The sequence below is a fragment of the Prinia subflava genome, chromosome 5, assembly GCF_021018805.1.
Source record: "Prinia subflava isolate CZ2003 ecotype Zambia chromosome 5, Cam_Psub_1.2, whole genome shotgun sequence".
Taxonomy (NCBI): domain Eukaryota; kingdom Metazoa; phylum Chordata; class Aves; order Passeriformes; family Cisticolidae; genus Prinia; species Prinia subflava.
Genome location: NC_086251.1, coordinates 6,418,942 through 6,435,821, shown reverse-complemented (window position 1 = coordinate 6,435,821; position 16,880 = coordinate 6,418,942). Strand labels below are relative to the sequence as shown.

Here is a 16,880-nt window from a genome sequence, read left to right as displayed (position 1 = left end):
AAAAGCCATCTGAGAAGTTCCATGATTAAGAAGTTTCCACATTAAGAAGTTTCTTGGCAAAGCCCAGAAGATCTTGTTAAGCTGATGATCCCCTGAAGGGTGTTTGGTCTCCCAGGACCACTTTTTGCTCTGGGAATGGGAGCAGCATCCCTTGTGGTGGAAATAGCTGTGAGCACCTGTATGGTGGGACCCTGGAGCTCAGACTTGCTGGTGGGCTTTCTCAATTCTTCATTTAGACCTGAAAATCTTGAACTGAAGGAGAGTGGGTTTACTCTGGATATAGGAAAGAAATCCTTCCCTGGGAGGGTGCTGAGGCCCTGGCTCAGTTTGCCCAGAGAAGCTGTGGCTGCCCTGTCCCTGGAAGTGTCCAGGGTCAGGTTGGACAGGCCTTGGTGTGGTGGAAGGTGTCCCTGCCTATGGCAGGGGTTTGGAATGGGATGAGCTTTAGAGTCCCTTCCCACCCAACTTTGATATCAGAAGTCTCTGTCTTGCCAAGCCCTTTATCATTTAATTCTGTCAATTCCAACTTCTTCATCCAGGTCCAAATCCACCTTTCCCACTTCCCCCCAGACCTAAAACATCTCCTCTCCTGTTGTTATTCTTTTTCCTAGAGAACAAGGAGGCTGCTCACTTTCCATTTACTTTTCAAATGGAAGTGAATTCTCATGTAACTCCTCAGAACACAACACAACGCCGAAGGGAAAAGTTTTCTGCCTCCACCTTTCCCTGCCGCAGTCAAGGCTTATCCCTCTGCAGTATCTGAACTCATCCCATCCCAAAAATGTGTCTACAGGTGAGGGACAAACAAAGTGAGGAACATGGGAAAGAGGGGGAAGTGTCTGCTGAGCTTTTCCAGACCACCTGAATTGTAAAAGAAAGTTGCAGGATTGCACCCAGTTTGCCCTCAAAAACAACAAATGTCCTTCCAAATTTGTCAGGATTAGTAGAAATTAGGAATTTCTTTTCCATTATTAGTGCTTGCCAGGAAAAATGAAGGACTGTTGGTCTCTCCCCATTGCTGTGGCTGTCCTGTACCTTCTTTATTGAGCCATAATTTGGAGAACTGTTGTTTTTGGCATTTTTAGGGTCTTTTCCAGATCCAAACAGCTCCCAACCATCCACAGATCAGGTGTTGAAGATTCTTTCACCTATGGAAACCAGGTCATGTTCTTAAAGTTTGGGTGAAATGCACCTGCTAGGTTTTCATTATGTGTTTTGTCATTTGGACACTTGTATTTCCTTTGATATTCCAAGGTGTATCTTGAGATCCTGACTCACATCAGCTTTTTATCCCTCTAAGTCAGAAAAAAATGCACTTTTAAAGTATTTTCTCTTATTCATTTATCTATCGAATTTAAAAATATTCCTATTCTTCCCTAATGCTCCCTCCCACCCCAGCAGCTTGGCTCTAATAAATAACTCACAGGTAACAATGAGGAATTTTATTGGAGTTTAGGGAAAAGGACAATAATCTTGCATGAAAAATACATATTTATCAGTCCAAAATAACTTATAAACCAATAAAACTGTGATTTGCTCTTGCTGAGAGAATTGGAATAATGCCCTGGAATAATTCTGTGTGATTTCTTCTGACAGTGTCGTGGCCACAAAGGGAATTCAAGTTTGAGGCTCCCACTCCTGTTTCTTTCCCAGGAAGATGTGACTGTTGAGGTCTGTTTCACCAGGGTAAATATTGTAATTGAGTTTTGTGAACTGTGGAACAACCAATATAACATTGTGAGGATCAGGGAAAAATCCAAGCAATTTTATTTTTTTATTCTTGCTTTAGAGGAACAGTTTGCTGCCACAAGGGCATGGAGCGGCAGGACAACAGGGAATGGCTTTAAGCTGAGAGTAGGTTTAGATGGGATTCTGGGAAGAAATCCTTCCCTGTGAGGGTGGGGGAGGCCTGGCACAGGTTGCCCAGAGAAGCTGTGGCTGCCCTGGATCCCTGGAAGAGTTCCAGGACAGGTAGGATGGGGTGTGGAGCAGCCTGGTCTAAGGAAGGTGTCCCTGCCCATGGCGTGTAGGACCAGATGATCCTTAAGGCCCCTTCCAACCCAAACCATCCCAGGATTCCCTGACGCCATGAGCTGCACCCCTCAGACGCCGGCAGAAGTTCAACATCCTGCACTTCCCCAGCGCCGCCTTCACCTCCTTGTTCCTCAGGCTGTAGATGAAGGGGTTGAGCATGGGGCTGACCACGGTGTAGAAGACAGAGGCCACCTTGTCCCGGCTGCCGTGCCGCGACGCCGGCTGCAGGTACACGAAGAACAGGGTGCCGTAGAACACGGACACGGACGCCAGGTGGGCGGCGCAGGTGTGGAAGGCTCTGGCCCTGCCGGGCGCCCAGCGCAGCCCCAGGACGGCGCGGAGGATGCGGCCGTAGGAGAGCAGGATGGCCGCGGCGGTGCCCAGCCCGTTGGCGCTGACCAGGGCGAGGATGGCGGCCTCCCTGCCGCGCGTGTCGGAGCACGCCAGCCTCAGCACGGCGCTGGCGTCGCAGAAGAAGTGGTCGACATGGCGGGGCCCGCAGAAGGAGCCCCCAAACGTGCAGCCGGTGTAGATGAGGGCGCTGAGGGAGGCCACGAGGTAGGACCAGGCCACCAGCTGCCAGCGGGCCCGGGGGGACACGATGGTGACATACCTCAGGGGGTGGCACACGGCCACGTGCCGGTCATAGGCCATGGAGGCCAGGAGGTGACACTCGGCCGTGGCAAAGAGGGCGAAGAGGTGGAACTGAGTCACGCAGCCAGCCCAGGAAATGGTTTTATTCCCAAATAACAGACCCGTGAGCGTTGTGGGGGAGATGACGGTGGAATAGCAGACGTCGGCCAGGGAAAGGTGGGTGAGGAAGAAGTACATGGGGGTGTGGAGGCTTGGAGCCACCCAAACCAAGACCATCAGCCCCATGTTCCCCACCAAAGTGACCACATAAATCAACAGAAAGAGCCAAAAAAGAGGGGCCTGTGCCCAGGGAGTGTTTGTAATTCCCAGGAGGATGAAGTTGGGCTGTGTGTGGTTTCCTCCCATGTCTGAGTTTTACCTGCTGAGGCAAAGGGAAGAAATACATCAAAATGGTAAAACCCAGAATTCTACTGTCTTTCATATTTAACTCCAGTCAATCACCATTTAAATTGCCATACTTTGAGATATTCCATGTATTTTCCAAACATAAATTCTATACTTTTTTATTTATCAGTTGCCTAGAAAAGAACATGGAGCTTGAAGAAATACAAATGGCAAGTTTGCTTTTCTGTGCTTGGATACCTAAAATTATGGATTTATTCTGGCACATGTTAATTAAGAATGAAGAAGATAATCAGATATTTATTCCCTTTTGGTTTGAAAGAAAATTGTTTCAGAAGACACCTTGGAGGAATCTCACTGGAGATAATATAAACCCGGAGTGGGAGAAAGTCCCAGTGCCAGTGAAATCCCAGATTACACCACATTAAGAATATTTTCCCTTGGCTTTTAATTATTAATCCAGTCCATCAAACTGTTATATTCACCCACAGTGAATAAAAAACACATTTTTACCTTTCTGAGCTCCAGCAGGCTGAAACATCCAAAATCCATGGGAATTAAGATAAAACTTACATGGAATGGAAATTAATTTTAAAGCAATCCAATTCCAGAGGCTGATTTGTTACCAACTGCATTCTGCTGAGAATTCTTTATAACTAAATAAGACTTGTCCTTAACACTTCCATAAATCTGTTTATCTTGCTTTAGCTGCCTAAGAAAAACAAAAACCAATTTTCAGAAGCCATTACTCCTGTTTATGATAAAAAATTCTGCTTTTGGAAGGCTGTTTTCCAACACAGCCCCAAAAAAAGAGGATATGAGGACATGAAGAAGAAAGTCAACTTCTTTCTCTTGGATTTACAGCTCCTCCTGTGCCCTCACTGCAGTGTGGGAGCCAAGGGTTTGTCCCAAATGCAGCAGAGAACATCCAGGCTGATGTGGAGAAGGATGTGCTCCTTCCCTGACTCCAGCTCTAAGCATGTAGGTGACAGGGCTGTAAATATGTTCCCTCTGCTCTCCTGGGACAAAGCCCTCAGGGCTCCTCATGGCACAGCAAATAAACAAAGAAAAGAGGGGGAGAATGGAATTCTAAAATCCATTGTACTTCAGGGATCTCAAATGCATCACGTGGATGAGCCACCACGTCACATGGACACACGGCACCAGCAATGACCAGTGACCAGAGGGTCCCCAGGGGTCACACAAAGCACCTCTGGCTCTGGAGCTGCTCTCCGTGGACACCAGACAGCCCAGTTTTCCTTCAAGGATGGGATTATCCTCGTTGAGGTACCTGCATCCCAGATGTCCACAGCTGAGCAGGTGGCTCTGGGCACTTTCAGACAGTGACTGATTGTCCCAGAGTGAACTAATTTGCATTAATCACCCCATCTGGGGCTCCAGCCACACCTTGACCCTCAAACTCTATTTAAGCTCAGCTCAAGGAGGTTGTTCCCCTCTGGAGTTACACTGGAGAAGTCCTGGTTGCCAGTTTAACAACATGTGCACATGCTTGGATCCCTTTAATCTACACCTTGTCTTGATCACTGATCCAGCCCTGGCCAGAGATTGAGTTGGTTTTTGGATGTTTCAGCCTGCTGGAGCTCAGAAAGGTATAAAACATGAATATATCAATGTGAACTTTATCCAGTGTGAATGATATATAATATATATTGATAGACAAGATTAATAATTAAAATAAATAATGGATCAATTAAAAAATATAGGATTTAGGTCAACCTTGGACCTGCCTCATTGTCACCAGCTCACCTGGTGGTTTGGAGTCTTGGCTCAGAGAACATCAGGAGGCTTGGAATAAATCTGGTTCTGATTTATGAAGCAAGCTGGAAGGTGGAAAAATAAGGTTTTGGGGAAGTCAGTGGTGGTTTGTTGCCACACAGTCCTGGAAAAAGATGAAATAGATCTGATTTGGGTCAATGCCCAAGAAATGGAGCAGAAATGGTCATGAAAGCAAAAATTGCCATTTTTCTTGGAAAATGCACAATGGCAGAGGAAGGATATGGTGATAAACAGTTCAAAGGTTTATACTTAATTACCTGATAATTATTGATCTTCTTTTACAAGTTGTTTTGCTGTCTTGGTTGTTCTTTTCTAAGTATTAAAAGTTTCTCATGGAAATAACTGGATTTCCTGGTTTTATTTATTATTTTGAGAAAAGAGGGGATGTTTGAAGTTGTGCCTGCGGGATTGGGAATAAAGCAGGAACTAATGGGAGTCAGTGGTGAAATTTGGGTATAAAACTCACCAAACTCCAGCACTGATGTTAAAATGTTGTTGTTTGCAGAGCTACACCCAACCAAAACATCAGCACGAGCCGGATGATCTTTAGGGCCCCTTCCAACCCAAACAATTCCAGGATTCTGTGACCCTGTGTGGGTCTCCTTTGGACATGGCACAACCTCTTCCAGCCTACCTGGAGTCTCTTGATCCCTCTAATTCCACCTAAGATAGCACAGGATGTGTTATTGATAACTGACAGATAAATCCCATCTGTGGATCTGAACTGTACTTTGTAGGCAGCTGATATTCCTAGGAATACCTGGAGCAGAAGAAGAAGGTTTCATGGACTCTGGATCATGTTCTGACAGGTGGGTCCTGCACAGACCCCCTGGTGCTAAATCAGGAGTAGCCTGGAAGCCTTTTGGGCTCATTCCTTACCTGGAGGTTTGGATCAGCCCTCACTCCCTGTAATCCCAGCTGGCTGCTCCAGGGATCCGTCCAGGACAGCCTAAGATGTTTGCAATGGATACCTGGCACAAACCCACCCACTGACCCTGAAATAAAGTGATATTCACTATAAAAATTAAATAATATTTCTATTAAAGGATGTTTTGCTGATGGAGAGGTTTCCTCAATGAACCTTCTGATCCCAATGCTCCTCTGGTGAGGTATGATTTGGATTTTTGTCTTTAATCCTTTTATTCTGATTTGTTGTGTTATCAGGGACAGGGAATTCTGGCTCTTTGTTTCCCTCCCTCATGCCAGGGCTCTCATCCATACCTTGTTTTCAGCTGGAAACGAAGTGGGATTCATGGAGGTTTGTGAGGGAGAGGAAAATCCAGTAACATGTGGGTGTTGGTGCACACATTTAACCCAAGAATGTTTTGCATTTTTATATGGGATAATGTACATTTGATATTGGATTTTAATAGATATTTATAATTTTGGATCAGAATGGACATCTAGGAGATGCCTGGCATCTCCTAGGATAGCAAGTTATACATTTATATCCATTTATATTTACAGATATGGGGCTTGGAGCACCCTGGGCTAGTGGAAGGTGGCCCTGCCCATGGCAGTGGGGTGGAAGTGGATGATCCTTAAGGTCCGTCCCATCCCAAACCATCCCAGGGTTGTGTGAAAGGTGTCAGGATCCCCTGCACAAAGGTTACGGGGGTTTAACACATGAGACATTCCAGACTTCTGTGATTTCTGGGATGGATCAAGGAGGCAGCTCCCATCAAAAAGGCAGCTTTCCTTTTCTAGGAAAGATGGAAGGACAACATTCTAAATGGATTAATTTGCAGTTTTAACGCAGTTTGGAGATAATGAGATATCACCCATAAGCCAAGTCAATTAATTAATTAATAAATAGCTCTACATTTGGAAACGGTAAATTTCCAGGTTCAATTGAACAAGTCACTTGTGCCCTGTCCTTTTTCCACCCCCAATTTCTGCTTCTCAAAACCTTCAAACAAAGCTCTAATTAGCTTTCCACTTTATGCCCCTGGTGGTGTGCTAAAAACAGTCAGGAATATTACCAGTGGAGTTTATATCCAGAGATTTGCACCTTGGCACTGGGGAGAAGGGACTGAAAAATAACAAAGCAAAGCAACAAAAAACCTGAACACCTGAAATTAAAAAATGAAGGGTGATAATTATTTTTAAAGTACAATTTCTAGGCAAGAAATAACTCCTGACAGAAATTGCAGCTCCCTCATTTCTCCCCATTCTGGATGAAAATTTGATGCTGGCAAGGATGACAAATCAACCTGGTTTTTGTTGTCAATAAAACCCATTCCTTGTAAAAAGTTGCATTTCATCTACTTCTAAATTAATTTAATTCCTGGTTTTAAATGAACAATTTATTTTTGTTCCTTTAGTGCACCATGGTGCTCCACTGTCAATCCCAAGAGCCATAACAATCCTTTTAAGGAATGAAATGGACAACTGGAAGGGGAAAAAGGTTCAAAAAACAGTATTTTCTGTATGTCATCATCATCTACTATTGGACATCGCTGGGAACGTGATCTCCTTTTTATTTTACATAAAACCTCCTTTTTTCCTGTAAGCCTTGGGTAGCAAAGTGTTCCTGCTCAGAAAACTGAGAAATAAAACAATGGCACGATGTGGCTGATCCCACCTGGATATTTTATTTTCCAAGCATCAGCTCCTGAGTTTGGTGAAAATACTGGGTGTTTGAAGTTCTCCTCACATTTGGAAATGATGCTTTAAACTGCACTTTATTTTTGTCTTAGGACAATTTTCAGCTGATGTTTCAGGTTGTCTGAATCCTCCAGGTGGGGTTAGATGGGATAGGAGGAAGAAATTCTTCCCTGAGAGGGTGCTGAGGCCCTGGAATGGATTTCCCAGAGAAGCTGTGGCTGCCCCATCCCTGGAAGTGTTTAAGGCCAGGCTGGATGGGGTAAGCTTGGTGAATCCTGGGGCAGCTCATTGGAAACTCTTCTACTGCTTTGCCCAGAGATTTTATGGAATTTGGGTGCCATAACAGAGATCCTCACCACAGGAGGACAAGGATGAACACTCTATTAGTTATTCCACACCAACCCCCTGCTTCTCAGCAGGAATAAAATATAACCCATGGGTTTTAATTGAATTTATTTCCATTCCAGGTGTCTGATCTGACACACAAAGTAAAGTTCATTGGTTGAGTAAGGAAAAGTGAGGCTGGAGTTCAGTTAAGTAAGAAATCAAGGTCAATTCTCTGATGGCAGCAGGTGGATTTTCCTCTGGGGGGCAATTCAGCCCCAAAAATAATTGGTTTTCCTTATTTTTAACACCTCTGGCATCTCCATGTGGGTGATGAAAAGCAGCTCTAAATCCTCCTTAATAACTCCAGGAGATCATGGAACACCTGAAAGATGTCAGGTTTTGGGGGTGAAACTCAGCCCTCCAACCAAGGGTCATGCAATAATGAGGATTTCCAAGTTTGGATCCATTTGTCAGGAGCCAGCAGTGCCTACTCTTGGTTTACTCTCTGGTGTAACTCTGTCAAGCTGTGATTATCCAGGAGAAAAATCCATATTTGTTTATTCTATCTGTTCTAGAGTGGGGTTTTAGGAGCTGCTGATCTCTTCCTGGTGAACATCAAGATGGAACATAAATTTATCTTTTACTTCCACATCAAGAATTGTAACTAAAGCAAAGTGAGGTAAGACAAATCCTAGCTCCTATTCCTAGACCAGGAAAAAATACACTAAGAGAAGTCCCATTTTCCAATGCTTTCACCTAGAAAATCTCTTCCTGGGATACAGGGAGCAGGCATTTATTCTTCAAGTGCTCAGACTGGATAGGGAATTGCCAAAATATGAAAGATAATTCCATTTTTCCCAGGAATTATCACAAAAATCATGGCATTCCACGTGTAAGTGGATTAAGAAAAACTAGGAGGAAACCTTGTAACTTATTTATGATTTATTTATTTTGGTATGGTATTTCCCTTCTTAAATATGCCCCTGCTTCCAAACACATTGGCTGAACAGAGATACTGGTGCTAGGAACTTGTGGTTTTTCCTCTTTCAATGAGAATTTACCTTTTACTGACTGAAGGTTTTGTAACTCCTTGACAAAAATTGACATTCTTACCATTATCAATGGATTGATGTGCATGAAACACTTCAATCTAAAGACAGAAAGCAGCTGAACTGCATATATAAAATATTCACTATGGCTGGAGAAAATGTTTGCATCTGAATTTGTTCTCCTGGGCTTCACCACCTGAGCAGACCCACAGGTGATGTTCTTTGTCGTGTTCCTTGTTTTGATGTTCTTTGTCTTGTTCCTTGCCCTCTATGTGGTCACTCTCCTAGGAAATCTGGGAGTCATTGTGTTGATCCAGATCGATCCATGCCTCCACACCCCCATGTACTTCTTCCTGAGCCACTTGTTGGACATCTGCCACTCCTCCACCACCATTCCCCAGAGTCTGAGGGGTTTTTTGGTGGAGAAAAAGGTGATTTCCTTCACGAGATGCATCACCCAGCTCTTCTCCTTTGCCACCTGGGCCACCACCAAGTGCCACATGCTGGTTTCCATGGCCTACAACATCTGCAGGCCTCTGCTTGACTCCGTGCCCGTGTCCCAGAGGATTTGTGCTGGGATGTTGGCCGGGACCCACCTGGCTGGAGAGCTCAGCTCCACTCTCCACACGGTTTCCATATTCCACACCCCATTCCGCCGCTCCCGGGCCACCGAGCGCTTTTTTTGTGACGGGGCCCCACTGCCGGCCCTGTCCTGCTCCGACACCCGCGCCAGCGAGGCCGTGGTGGGGCTCAACGTGCTGAGCACCACGGCCTTCACCCTGGTGTCCTCCTCATCCGTCCTTGCCACCGTCCCGCGCCACAGCAGCCTCCATCCTCACGTACCTGCGCGCTGTCCTGGAGCAGGACAAGTTCATCTCCCCGCTGGATTCCGTCACCGTCCCCGTGCTGAGCCCGTTCGTGTACAGCCGTAGGAAGGCGGACGTGAGGAACGCCGTGCGGGAAGCACCAAGCAGGATCCTCACTGCCTGGTCCATCCGTGGCTCCCGCTCAGCTGAAAGGAGAGGACAACCCCGCCGTGGTGAAGGGTGTTGGATTTCGGACCCTCGGGAAGAGAGGTTGGGTAGCAGACCCTCAGGATTCCAGGGTCGTAATCTGGACTCATCTTTCAAGCGACTGGTGCTGTGATCTCCCTGCAGCAGCAACGCAGGGAAGGGATGAGACATCTCCTGGCATTGTCCGGAGCGCAGGAACGGAGGGGGAACGTGGCAGAGCAGAGCCTGGGTGGGAGATGAGGTACCAGCACAGGAGCTGGGGAGACTCCAACCCTTTGGGGGGCTGCTCTGCCCTCTCTTGATTTCTCCCCCTTTTTTGGGGGGTGTCCATGTGGAAAGTGCTTTTATGGAAGCACCGAGCTGCTGGCCAGGGCACTTGGACTCGTTTTGTGCCTTCTCTGATGGAGAGGGAAAGGGAGATGGGGGAGTCCAGGGGGTGATGTTGTCACTTGGGACACCCTAATGTCTGTGGATGGGGAGTGGGTGAGTGAGGGATGAGGGGGGTCAGACGGGGTCCCCCCCAAAACCCAAGGGAGGTTATAGCCCAAAAAATGCCTCAAAATTCGTGAGTGGTTTGTGTGTAAAATACTTTAAACTGCAAAGATTTTCATTTTCTATCTATTGAGAAATAATCTTAATTTATATATAAATTGTCTAAAAATAAGCCCCCGTATCTGCTGTGTTATAGTCAGGATTTTAGACTGTAAGAAACTCCGCATATGGATCTGTAGTGTTTGGAAATAAAAATACAACGTTTGTGTATATAAATGAAACAATAAAGGGCTTGAAAAGGTAAGACAAGATGATCAGTATGAAGGACCTAGAAACAGCTCTGTGTACGCGGAGTTCTTTCTCCCTCCTCCCGCTGGAACAGCCGAATCCGGGATTTAGGCTGGGACTGAAATTGGGGTTCATGGGCACCCTACAAACGCTGCGCATGCGCGGTGGCCGCTACGCCCTCAGTGCTGCCGCCTTGTGGGCACAGCCGGGGCTGCAGCTGCGAGCGCTGCGGGCGCTTCCCGCGGCTCCGCCGGCACCGGGACCGGGACACGGAGCTGGACCGGGACAGCGACGGGGACGGGCCGGGCGGGGCCGCGGGGCCCTCGGCCGGGGCCGCTCCCGGTTGTGCTCCCGGCAGGACCCGCGGCCGCTGTGCCGGGAGCGCAGGCGCGGAGCGGGAGCGGCAATGGCGGAGCCCGGGGAGCGGCGGGGCCGGGCCGGGGACAGCGGGGGAGACTGCGGCGGGCTCGGAGGTGAGCGGGGACCGGGGACAGGGCCGGGGGAACGGGGACAGCCCCGAACGGGGAATGGGGGACACCCCCGGCGGGGAAAGGGGACAGCCCCGAGCCGGGAATGGGGACAGCCCCGGCGGGGAACGGGGCGTCGTTCCGGGGCGGATTCTTTAAGGGGCAAAATGAGTATCTGGGGGTAAAATGTGAGTTAAAGTGCGGGGAAGAGAATGAGTGCTCTGAGGTGAAAGTCAACCAATCAGTAGTGAAGGTGGGGGAAGTCCCAGACGGGATATAACGGATTGTAAAATCCATGTGTGAAATCTGAGCTGTTCCAGCAGCTTTCCTTCCCGGGTGTTTTCCTTGGTTTCTGGTTTTCAGGAGGGAACACCGTTTGGGATGACACAGTTTTGGGGAGTTCTGAGTTTTCCTTAACTATGCAGAGATGTCAGGATCTGGAGGCACTCGCGTTTTCCCGAAGGAGGATACCCTGGGGAATGTCCTTAGGTGGGATTTGGGCTCATTCCTCCCAGGATGAGCCGTGCAGGGCTCGGATCCTGTGCTGGTCCTTGCACTACCCTCATTCCGCAGACCCCGGGAGCTCCCGAGGTCTTTTCCTGTACCTGCCCAGATGGGTCAGACCCAATAGGCCCTCCAAGTGGAGGATTTCTCTCTTATGTCCCTCCAAGTGGATTTATATCTCTTGCTCTCATTGAAACTGAAGTTCTGTTTCGAAAATAGAATTGATTTCTCAAGAAAAAGGTACCACAAAAGCCTTTTTTTGCCATCTGTTTCTCAAATTTCCACTCCTGTTTATTTCTCTTGCAGCAACAATAATGAATGTCACAGAAGTAAAAATGGGAAAGGCAAATAAATGGAATGTGACTGAAAATGCTAATTTTTGTAATTTAGGCAGGAACCAGTGTTCAAAATGCTCAGGCAACAGCAATACAAGCACAGCCATAGGAAAACCCAGAAACTGCTGAGTTGAGTCCAGGGACACCGTCCACTATTCTAGGCTGCTCCAAGCCCTGTCCAGCCTGGCCTTGGACACTTGCAGGGCTGGAGCAGCCACGATTTCCCTGGGTTTATGGGCACAGGAGGGAATTCTCAGCAGGAGCTGAGCCGTTCCCTTTGCTGTGCCCAGCCCAGCAGGGCTTTGGGAGGCAGAGGATGTGGGACAGGAGCTTTGCCCACGGCCTCGGGGCAGTCTCTGATGTCCCAGCCCAGCAGAGCCAACGTTTGTGGTTTCCCATCCCGCTCGAGGAGATGCCAGGGCAGGACCAGGAGTGGGCGTGGAGCAGGGGTGGCACCAGGCAGAGGGGGGAGCGTGCAGAGGGCGCCTCCAGCCCGTCCCTGCTGCCCAGGTTTGGGGTGAGCAGGCTGGGACTGTCCCTGTGCTTGCTCCGCAGGGGGAGGAGGCAGCCGTGCCCAGGAGGAAGAGGAGGAGGAGTGGGAGGATGGAGACAGCGGCCACCAAAGGCTGGGGGAGGCACAGCTCCAGGTAGGAGACGCTGCCTTCCAAGGAGAGGGACTTGTGTGTCCCGTTGGAATTTGGGGTGTTAGGCCAAAGGAACAAAGGGTGTGATTCCATTTTCTTTTTCGGGTTCTCATGTACCTCAGGAGAGATTTGTGGAATGGGCATTTTAGAGAGTTTGCATTGGGTTTGAAGGAAGTGACCCCTGGGGCAGAAATCCCTGCACGGCTTCTGTGTCCCCCGTGGCTCATCTGAACACTCCTGGGCTGAGCTTCCTTGTTTCCTTCTTCTCCAGGCTCTAGATGAAGTCCCTCCTTTCCCAAGAAAGGGGAAACCCAGCAGGATGTGAACCAGAGGAGGTGCTTTAGGAAAGGCCCTCCAGCCTGGGAAGGAGCTTTTGGCTCCGGACACATTCCCAGTCCCCAGGAGCAGCAGGACCTGGGCTGTTCCCAGCAGGTGAGGCAGAGGGGCCTTTCCTTCCTTCCCTGTTGCACTTTGGCTTTTTGAGGGGTGTCTGGGGGTCTGAGGGAGAAGTTCTTTGTCATTCCAGGGCAGAATCAGCCCTGGTCCCACTAAAAGCAGGAGGAATCATTTTATCCTTGTTTTTGGATACACATTTTGTGCTTTCTCTCTGTTGCTGACACCGTGTGGTGAAGCAGCAGCTCCCAACCTTGTCAGTGCTGCTCCCAGTTTTGTTCCTAGCTGGTAAACAAGAAACAGTCATTTGCTGCCCTGTGGTAATTGGATTAAGGACAAGGCCTCGCTCTTTGTTTAATACTCCAGAGAAAAACTCTGGAGTACTCTTTATTGCCCAAGAACAAAGCGAGAGCTTCCCCCAGTGAGAACCTGCCCAGGCCACGCTGGGTTTGCACACACAGGGCTCAATCCCTGCTGGAATCCCAGTCACAGCCCCAGATCAATGAGCAGCCTAGGGTCTCACAGCCTGACCAGGACAATCTCTTGCCTCTGGACATGGAAAATCAGTTTTCCATTGTTACAACACAAGCTCAAGGTAATTATGAAGTTGTGTCATGGTTTTTAAGTTGTGCACATGGAGGAAGTTCACTGGAGCAGCCAACACTGCTCCACTTTTATGGACAATCCTCTGGGTTTGGGATTTTGATTTGTGGGTGTGAAATTTCCTTACAGAATCCTCTAAGGCTGAAACAAAGACAAGGAACCTTTTGAGATGGAAAGAGCCAGAGCAAGTTGTTTTGGGAAAGGAAAATTAAAGATGGTAAGTGCTAACACCTTTATTCTTCCCTTGTCCTGAGGGAATTCTGTACTCAGGAATGGGTCAGGTCTGGAAATTTCCTGGAGACACTGGAGAATTATCCCTGGTCTGCTGAAAAGTGGGAAATCCCACTGGCAATTGCAGCCCCTGAGGGAGGGCAAAAAGAGCAGGACCTCAGTCTGGGAGTGTGTGAGAAATAAGGGAGGGACAAATGTGTGGCTCATCCCGTGCCCCAGAGCCCCAGGAAAAGGCCTTGGCTGAAGAACTGAAGTGTTGCTGCTCCACAGGGAGCCTCTGCCCAGGCCCTGGGAATTGGGCTCATCCCAGCTCCCTTCAGAGCAGGAGGAGCACCCACAGCCTGTGTGAGCCATTCCTGGCTGGAGCTGGGGCCCGCTGGGCTCTTTCCCGTTTTCCTGCAGGCTGTGGCCGTGGCAGGGAATTGGCTCCAGCAGGGCCAGGTCACAGCGGGGTCTGTGGCAGGGACAACTCCCAGAGCTGACAGGGAAGGGCCCTTCAGCCATATCCCGAAAAGCTGAGCAGGGAAAACACCTGCCTGCAGTCCTGGAGTCCTGGAGCTCTGGGGTTTCTGCACACCCAGGGACATGGGATAATGCCAGAATCACTCAAACCTTGGGAAGAATGGAGTTAATGCCACCCCTGGAGGCTGCTGGAGGCTGTTCTGGGCAGGCTCCTGCCCACCTCCACTGGGTGCAGATGGCTGTGGAAGTGACAGAGGCATTCAGGGAATGCTGGTTGTGTTTCCCTCACTTTGGCAATCTGGTCAGTAAAAATACTAAGTGAGCTCCTCCAGCAGGGAAACGTTTAAGCAAGAGGTGCTTAACGTTGGAGAAATGGAGTTTCTGATTTTAAGTCTCCAACTTAAAATCCCCTTTGGATTGCCACTGGTCCAGTTTTCATGGACTGGTCACCTTGGCCAGGAGTGTCCAGTCCTGCTGGAAATGCACTGCACCAGGATGGCATTTTCATCTCGTGCTGGTGAAGACCCTCTGGGTGACCCCCAGGCACTGGGAGGACTGGCCTGGGCTCCCAGGGCACTAATTCCAGGAGTTGTGTTTTTGGGAATAGCACAGGAGCCTTTCCCTTGCCCAGAGGTGCAGCCAGTGCTTCCCTTAGACCACAAATCTCCAGGATGCAACACAAAGAAAATAACAGGAGTATGGAAATCCCCCACACTGGGAGTTTGTGGTGCTCTGGATTACATTTTGGATTTATAATGTTAAAGAAGGGGTGTGGAGGGGTTTTCCTCTCTCTCCTGTTCATTATTGTACTTACTGCTCTTGTTGCTCCTACTGTTACTATGTGTTGTCATTAATATCAAATTACTTTATTTGCCTTGGGTTTCCATTATTAAACTGTTCTGATCTCACCCCTTGCACTGGATTTCTGTCTCTGGTCTCTTCCCCATCCCCTGGGGCTGAGGGAGCTGTTGCTGGTGCCCGGCTGGGCTCTGCCCCTGGCCCGGGGCACTCCTGAGGGCTCCAAACCCGATGGACTGGTGCAGTTTTGGTGTTCACAGAGAGAGCCAGGGCTGCGTTTTGGGGCTCAAACTGGGCTCACTGGGCCAAGTGCAGACACAGACACTGAGCCCTGGTTCGGGGCTGGAAACCAGGGTCCCTCAGACAGCATTTGGGATCTCGGAGAGATCCAGTTCTGCATTTGGAGGCTCGGAGCAGAGCCCGTGTCCTGTGTGCGGGAGCTCTCGCACCGGGCTCTGCCAGCCGTGTCCGGGCTGACCCGCAGAGCTTTGAGCGCTGCATTTGGGGCCGCTCGAACCCAGCCCGAGCGCCGCGTTCAGGCTCCGGGCGGGCTCTCCCGGCCGGGGCCGGGCTGTGTCCCCGAGCTCCGAGCGGGGCCCGAGGCACAGCCCCGGCCGGGCTGCCCCGGCCCCGCGGAGAGCTCCGCAGCAGCGGCGGAGCGCCGCGGGCGGGGCCGGCGGCGGAGCCCCGGGGCCGCGCTCGGGGCTCGGCGCGGGCTCCGGGAGGGGCTCGGGGCTGGAGCGGAGCCCGGTCCGGCGGGCCGAGCGCGGGATCCCGGGGGCTGCCCGGAGCCCCGGCGGGTCCCGGCCCCAGCGCCCGTCCCGGAGCGGTGCCGGTGCCGCCCCGAGCCCGCCTCGGTCCTGCGGGCCCGGGACCCGCAGCGCGCCCGGCGGGGGAGAGGCGGCACCGCCCGGGACCCCCAGAGACAGCGGCAGGGCCCGGAGCCGAGGCCCCGGTGCCGGTGGCAGCCCCGGTCCGGCCCAGGTGAGAGCGGCGGGGCCGGGAGCGATGGTCCCGCCCCATCCCGGGCGGGGCTGGGCGGGACCGGGGCGGCCTCTGGGGCGGGGCCGGGCTCGGCTTCAGGGGCGGTCCCGGGGCTCTGGGGCGGGGCCGGGGTTGGTTTCAGGGGAGGGCTCGGGGGCGGTGTCGGGGCGGGGCCAGCAGTCGGTTCAGGGCCGGGGCCATGGGCGGGAGCAGGGCCAGGGGCGGTCCCGGAGCGGTCCCGGGGCGGTTCCAGGGGCAGGGCCTGGCCCAGCTCAGGTGCGCGGGGCCCCAGTGCGGCTGCGCGGGGCGGGGCCGAGGGGATTTAATTCCCGGAAGTCGCTCTCGGCGCCATTTTCTCCCTCAGAGCTCGGGGAGGCTGCGGCCGGGCCGGACGCCTCCGGCGAGGCTCCCTCTACCTCTCTTTCTTTCCCCTCTTTCTCCTGCCCTTATCCTCCTCGTTGTTCCCCCCCTTATCCCCTCATTTCTACCCCTCCCGCTTCTTTCTTTCTCCCCCATATCCTCCCTTTCCGTCCCAGCTCCCCTCCTGCCCTCCCCCGCTCCCCACCCTCCCCTGCTCTCTCCCCTGCACATCCCCGACCCCCCCCTCCTTTCGGCCCTCTCGCTCCCCTCTCCCCAACCCGACTCCCCTCTGTTCCCCTCTCCCCCTCCTGTGTCCATCATCCCTCTCCCCTTTCTCTGTCCATCATCCCTCTGCCCCTCCTCTGTCCATCATCCCTCTCCCCTCCCACCCGGCCTTTCCCTTGCCCCTCCTCTCCCGAACCCGCCCCGATCCTTCTCCCTGTCCCCCCTCATCCTTCCCTGACCTCTCCTCTCTCCCCTCTCCCTCTTTCTCCCG

The 16,880-nt window shown here is 51.0% G+C and overlaps 3 protein-coding genes across 17 annotated transcripts in view; 2 read left to right on the top strand and 1 right to left on the bottom strand.

The window, feature by feature from the left end:
• Nucleotides 1-1,555: 1,555 nt before the first annotated feature.
• LOC134550938 (olfactory receptor 5B21-like) lies at nt 1,556-5,319 on the bottom strand. The gene has a single exon (XM_063397885.1). It carries the CDS (start codon nt 3,031-3,033, stop codon nt 2,044-2,046), a length of 990 nt encoding a protein of 329 aa, XP_063253955.1. The 5' UTR covers nt 3,034-5,319; the 3' UTR covers nt 1,556-2,043.
• A 3,706-nt stretch (nt 5,320-9,025) lies between these two features.
• LOC134550662 (olfactory receptor 5AU1-like) lies at nt 9,026-10,623 on the top strand. Its single transcript, XM_063397393.1, is given in 2 exon segments — nt 9,026-9,627; nt 9,629-10,623. Coding segments are annotated over 2 exon segments (930 nt in total). The 3' UTR covers nt 9,957-10,623.
• An 86-nt stretch (nt 10,624-10,709) lies between these two features.
• The window catches only part of LOC134550933 (methyl-CpG-binding domain protein 2-like), a 33,218-nt gene continuing 27,047 nt past the window's right edge, over nt 10,710-16,880 (top strand). For 7 of the 15 annotated variants that reach the window (XR_010080473.1, XR_010080482.1, XR_010080481.1 and 4 more), the window contains exon 1: nt 10,710-11,076. Coding sequence is in view for 2 of the 15 variants with exons in the window: in XM_063397878.1 (XP_063253948.1) it covers nt 10,737-11,076 (340 nt within the window). In the remaining 13 variants the exon portion in view is untranslated. Of the gene's footprint in view, nt 11,077-12,464; nt 12,557-12,824; nt 12,986-13,678; nt 15,151-16,880 lie in introns of those variants that run through there. The other 8 variants (XR_010080483.1, XM_063397880.1, XR_010080480.1 and 5 more) reach the window with 7 other exon arrangements.

What these genes read in the sequence shown, in the direction of transcription:
- LOC134550938 (XM_063397885.1), bottom strand. Translation starts at nt 3,033, where the DNA reads ATGGGAGGAAACCACACACAGCCCAACTTCATCCTCCTGGGAATTACA.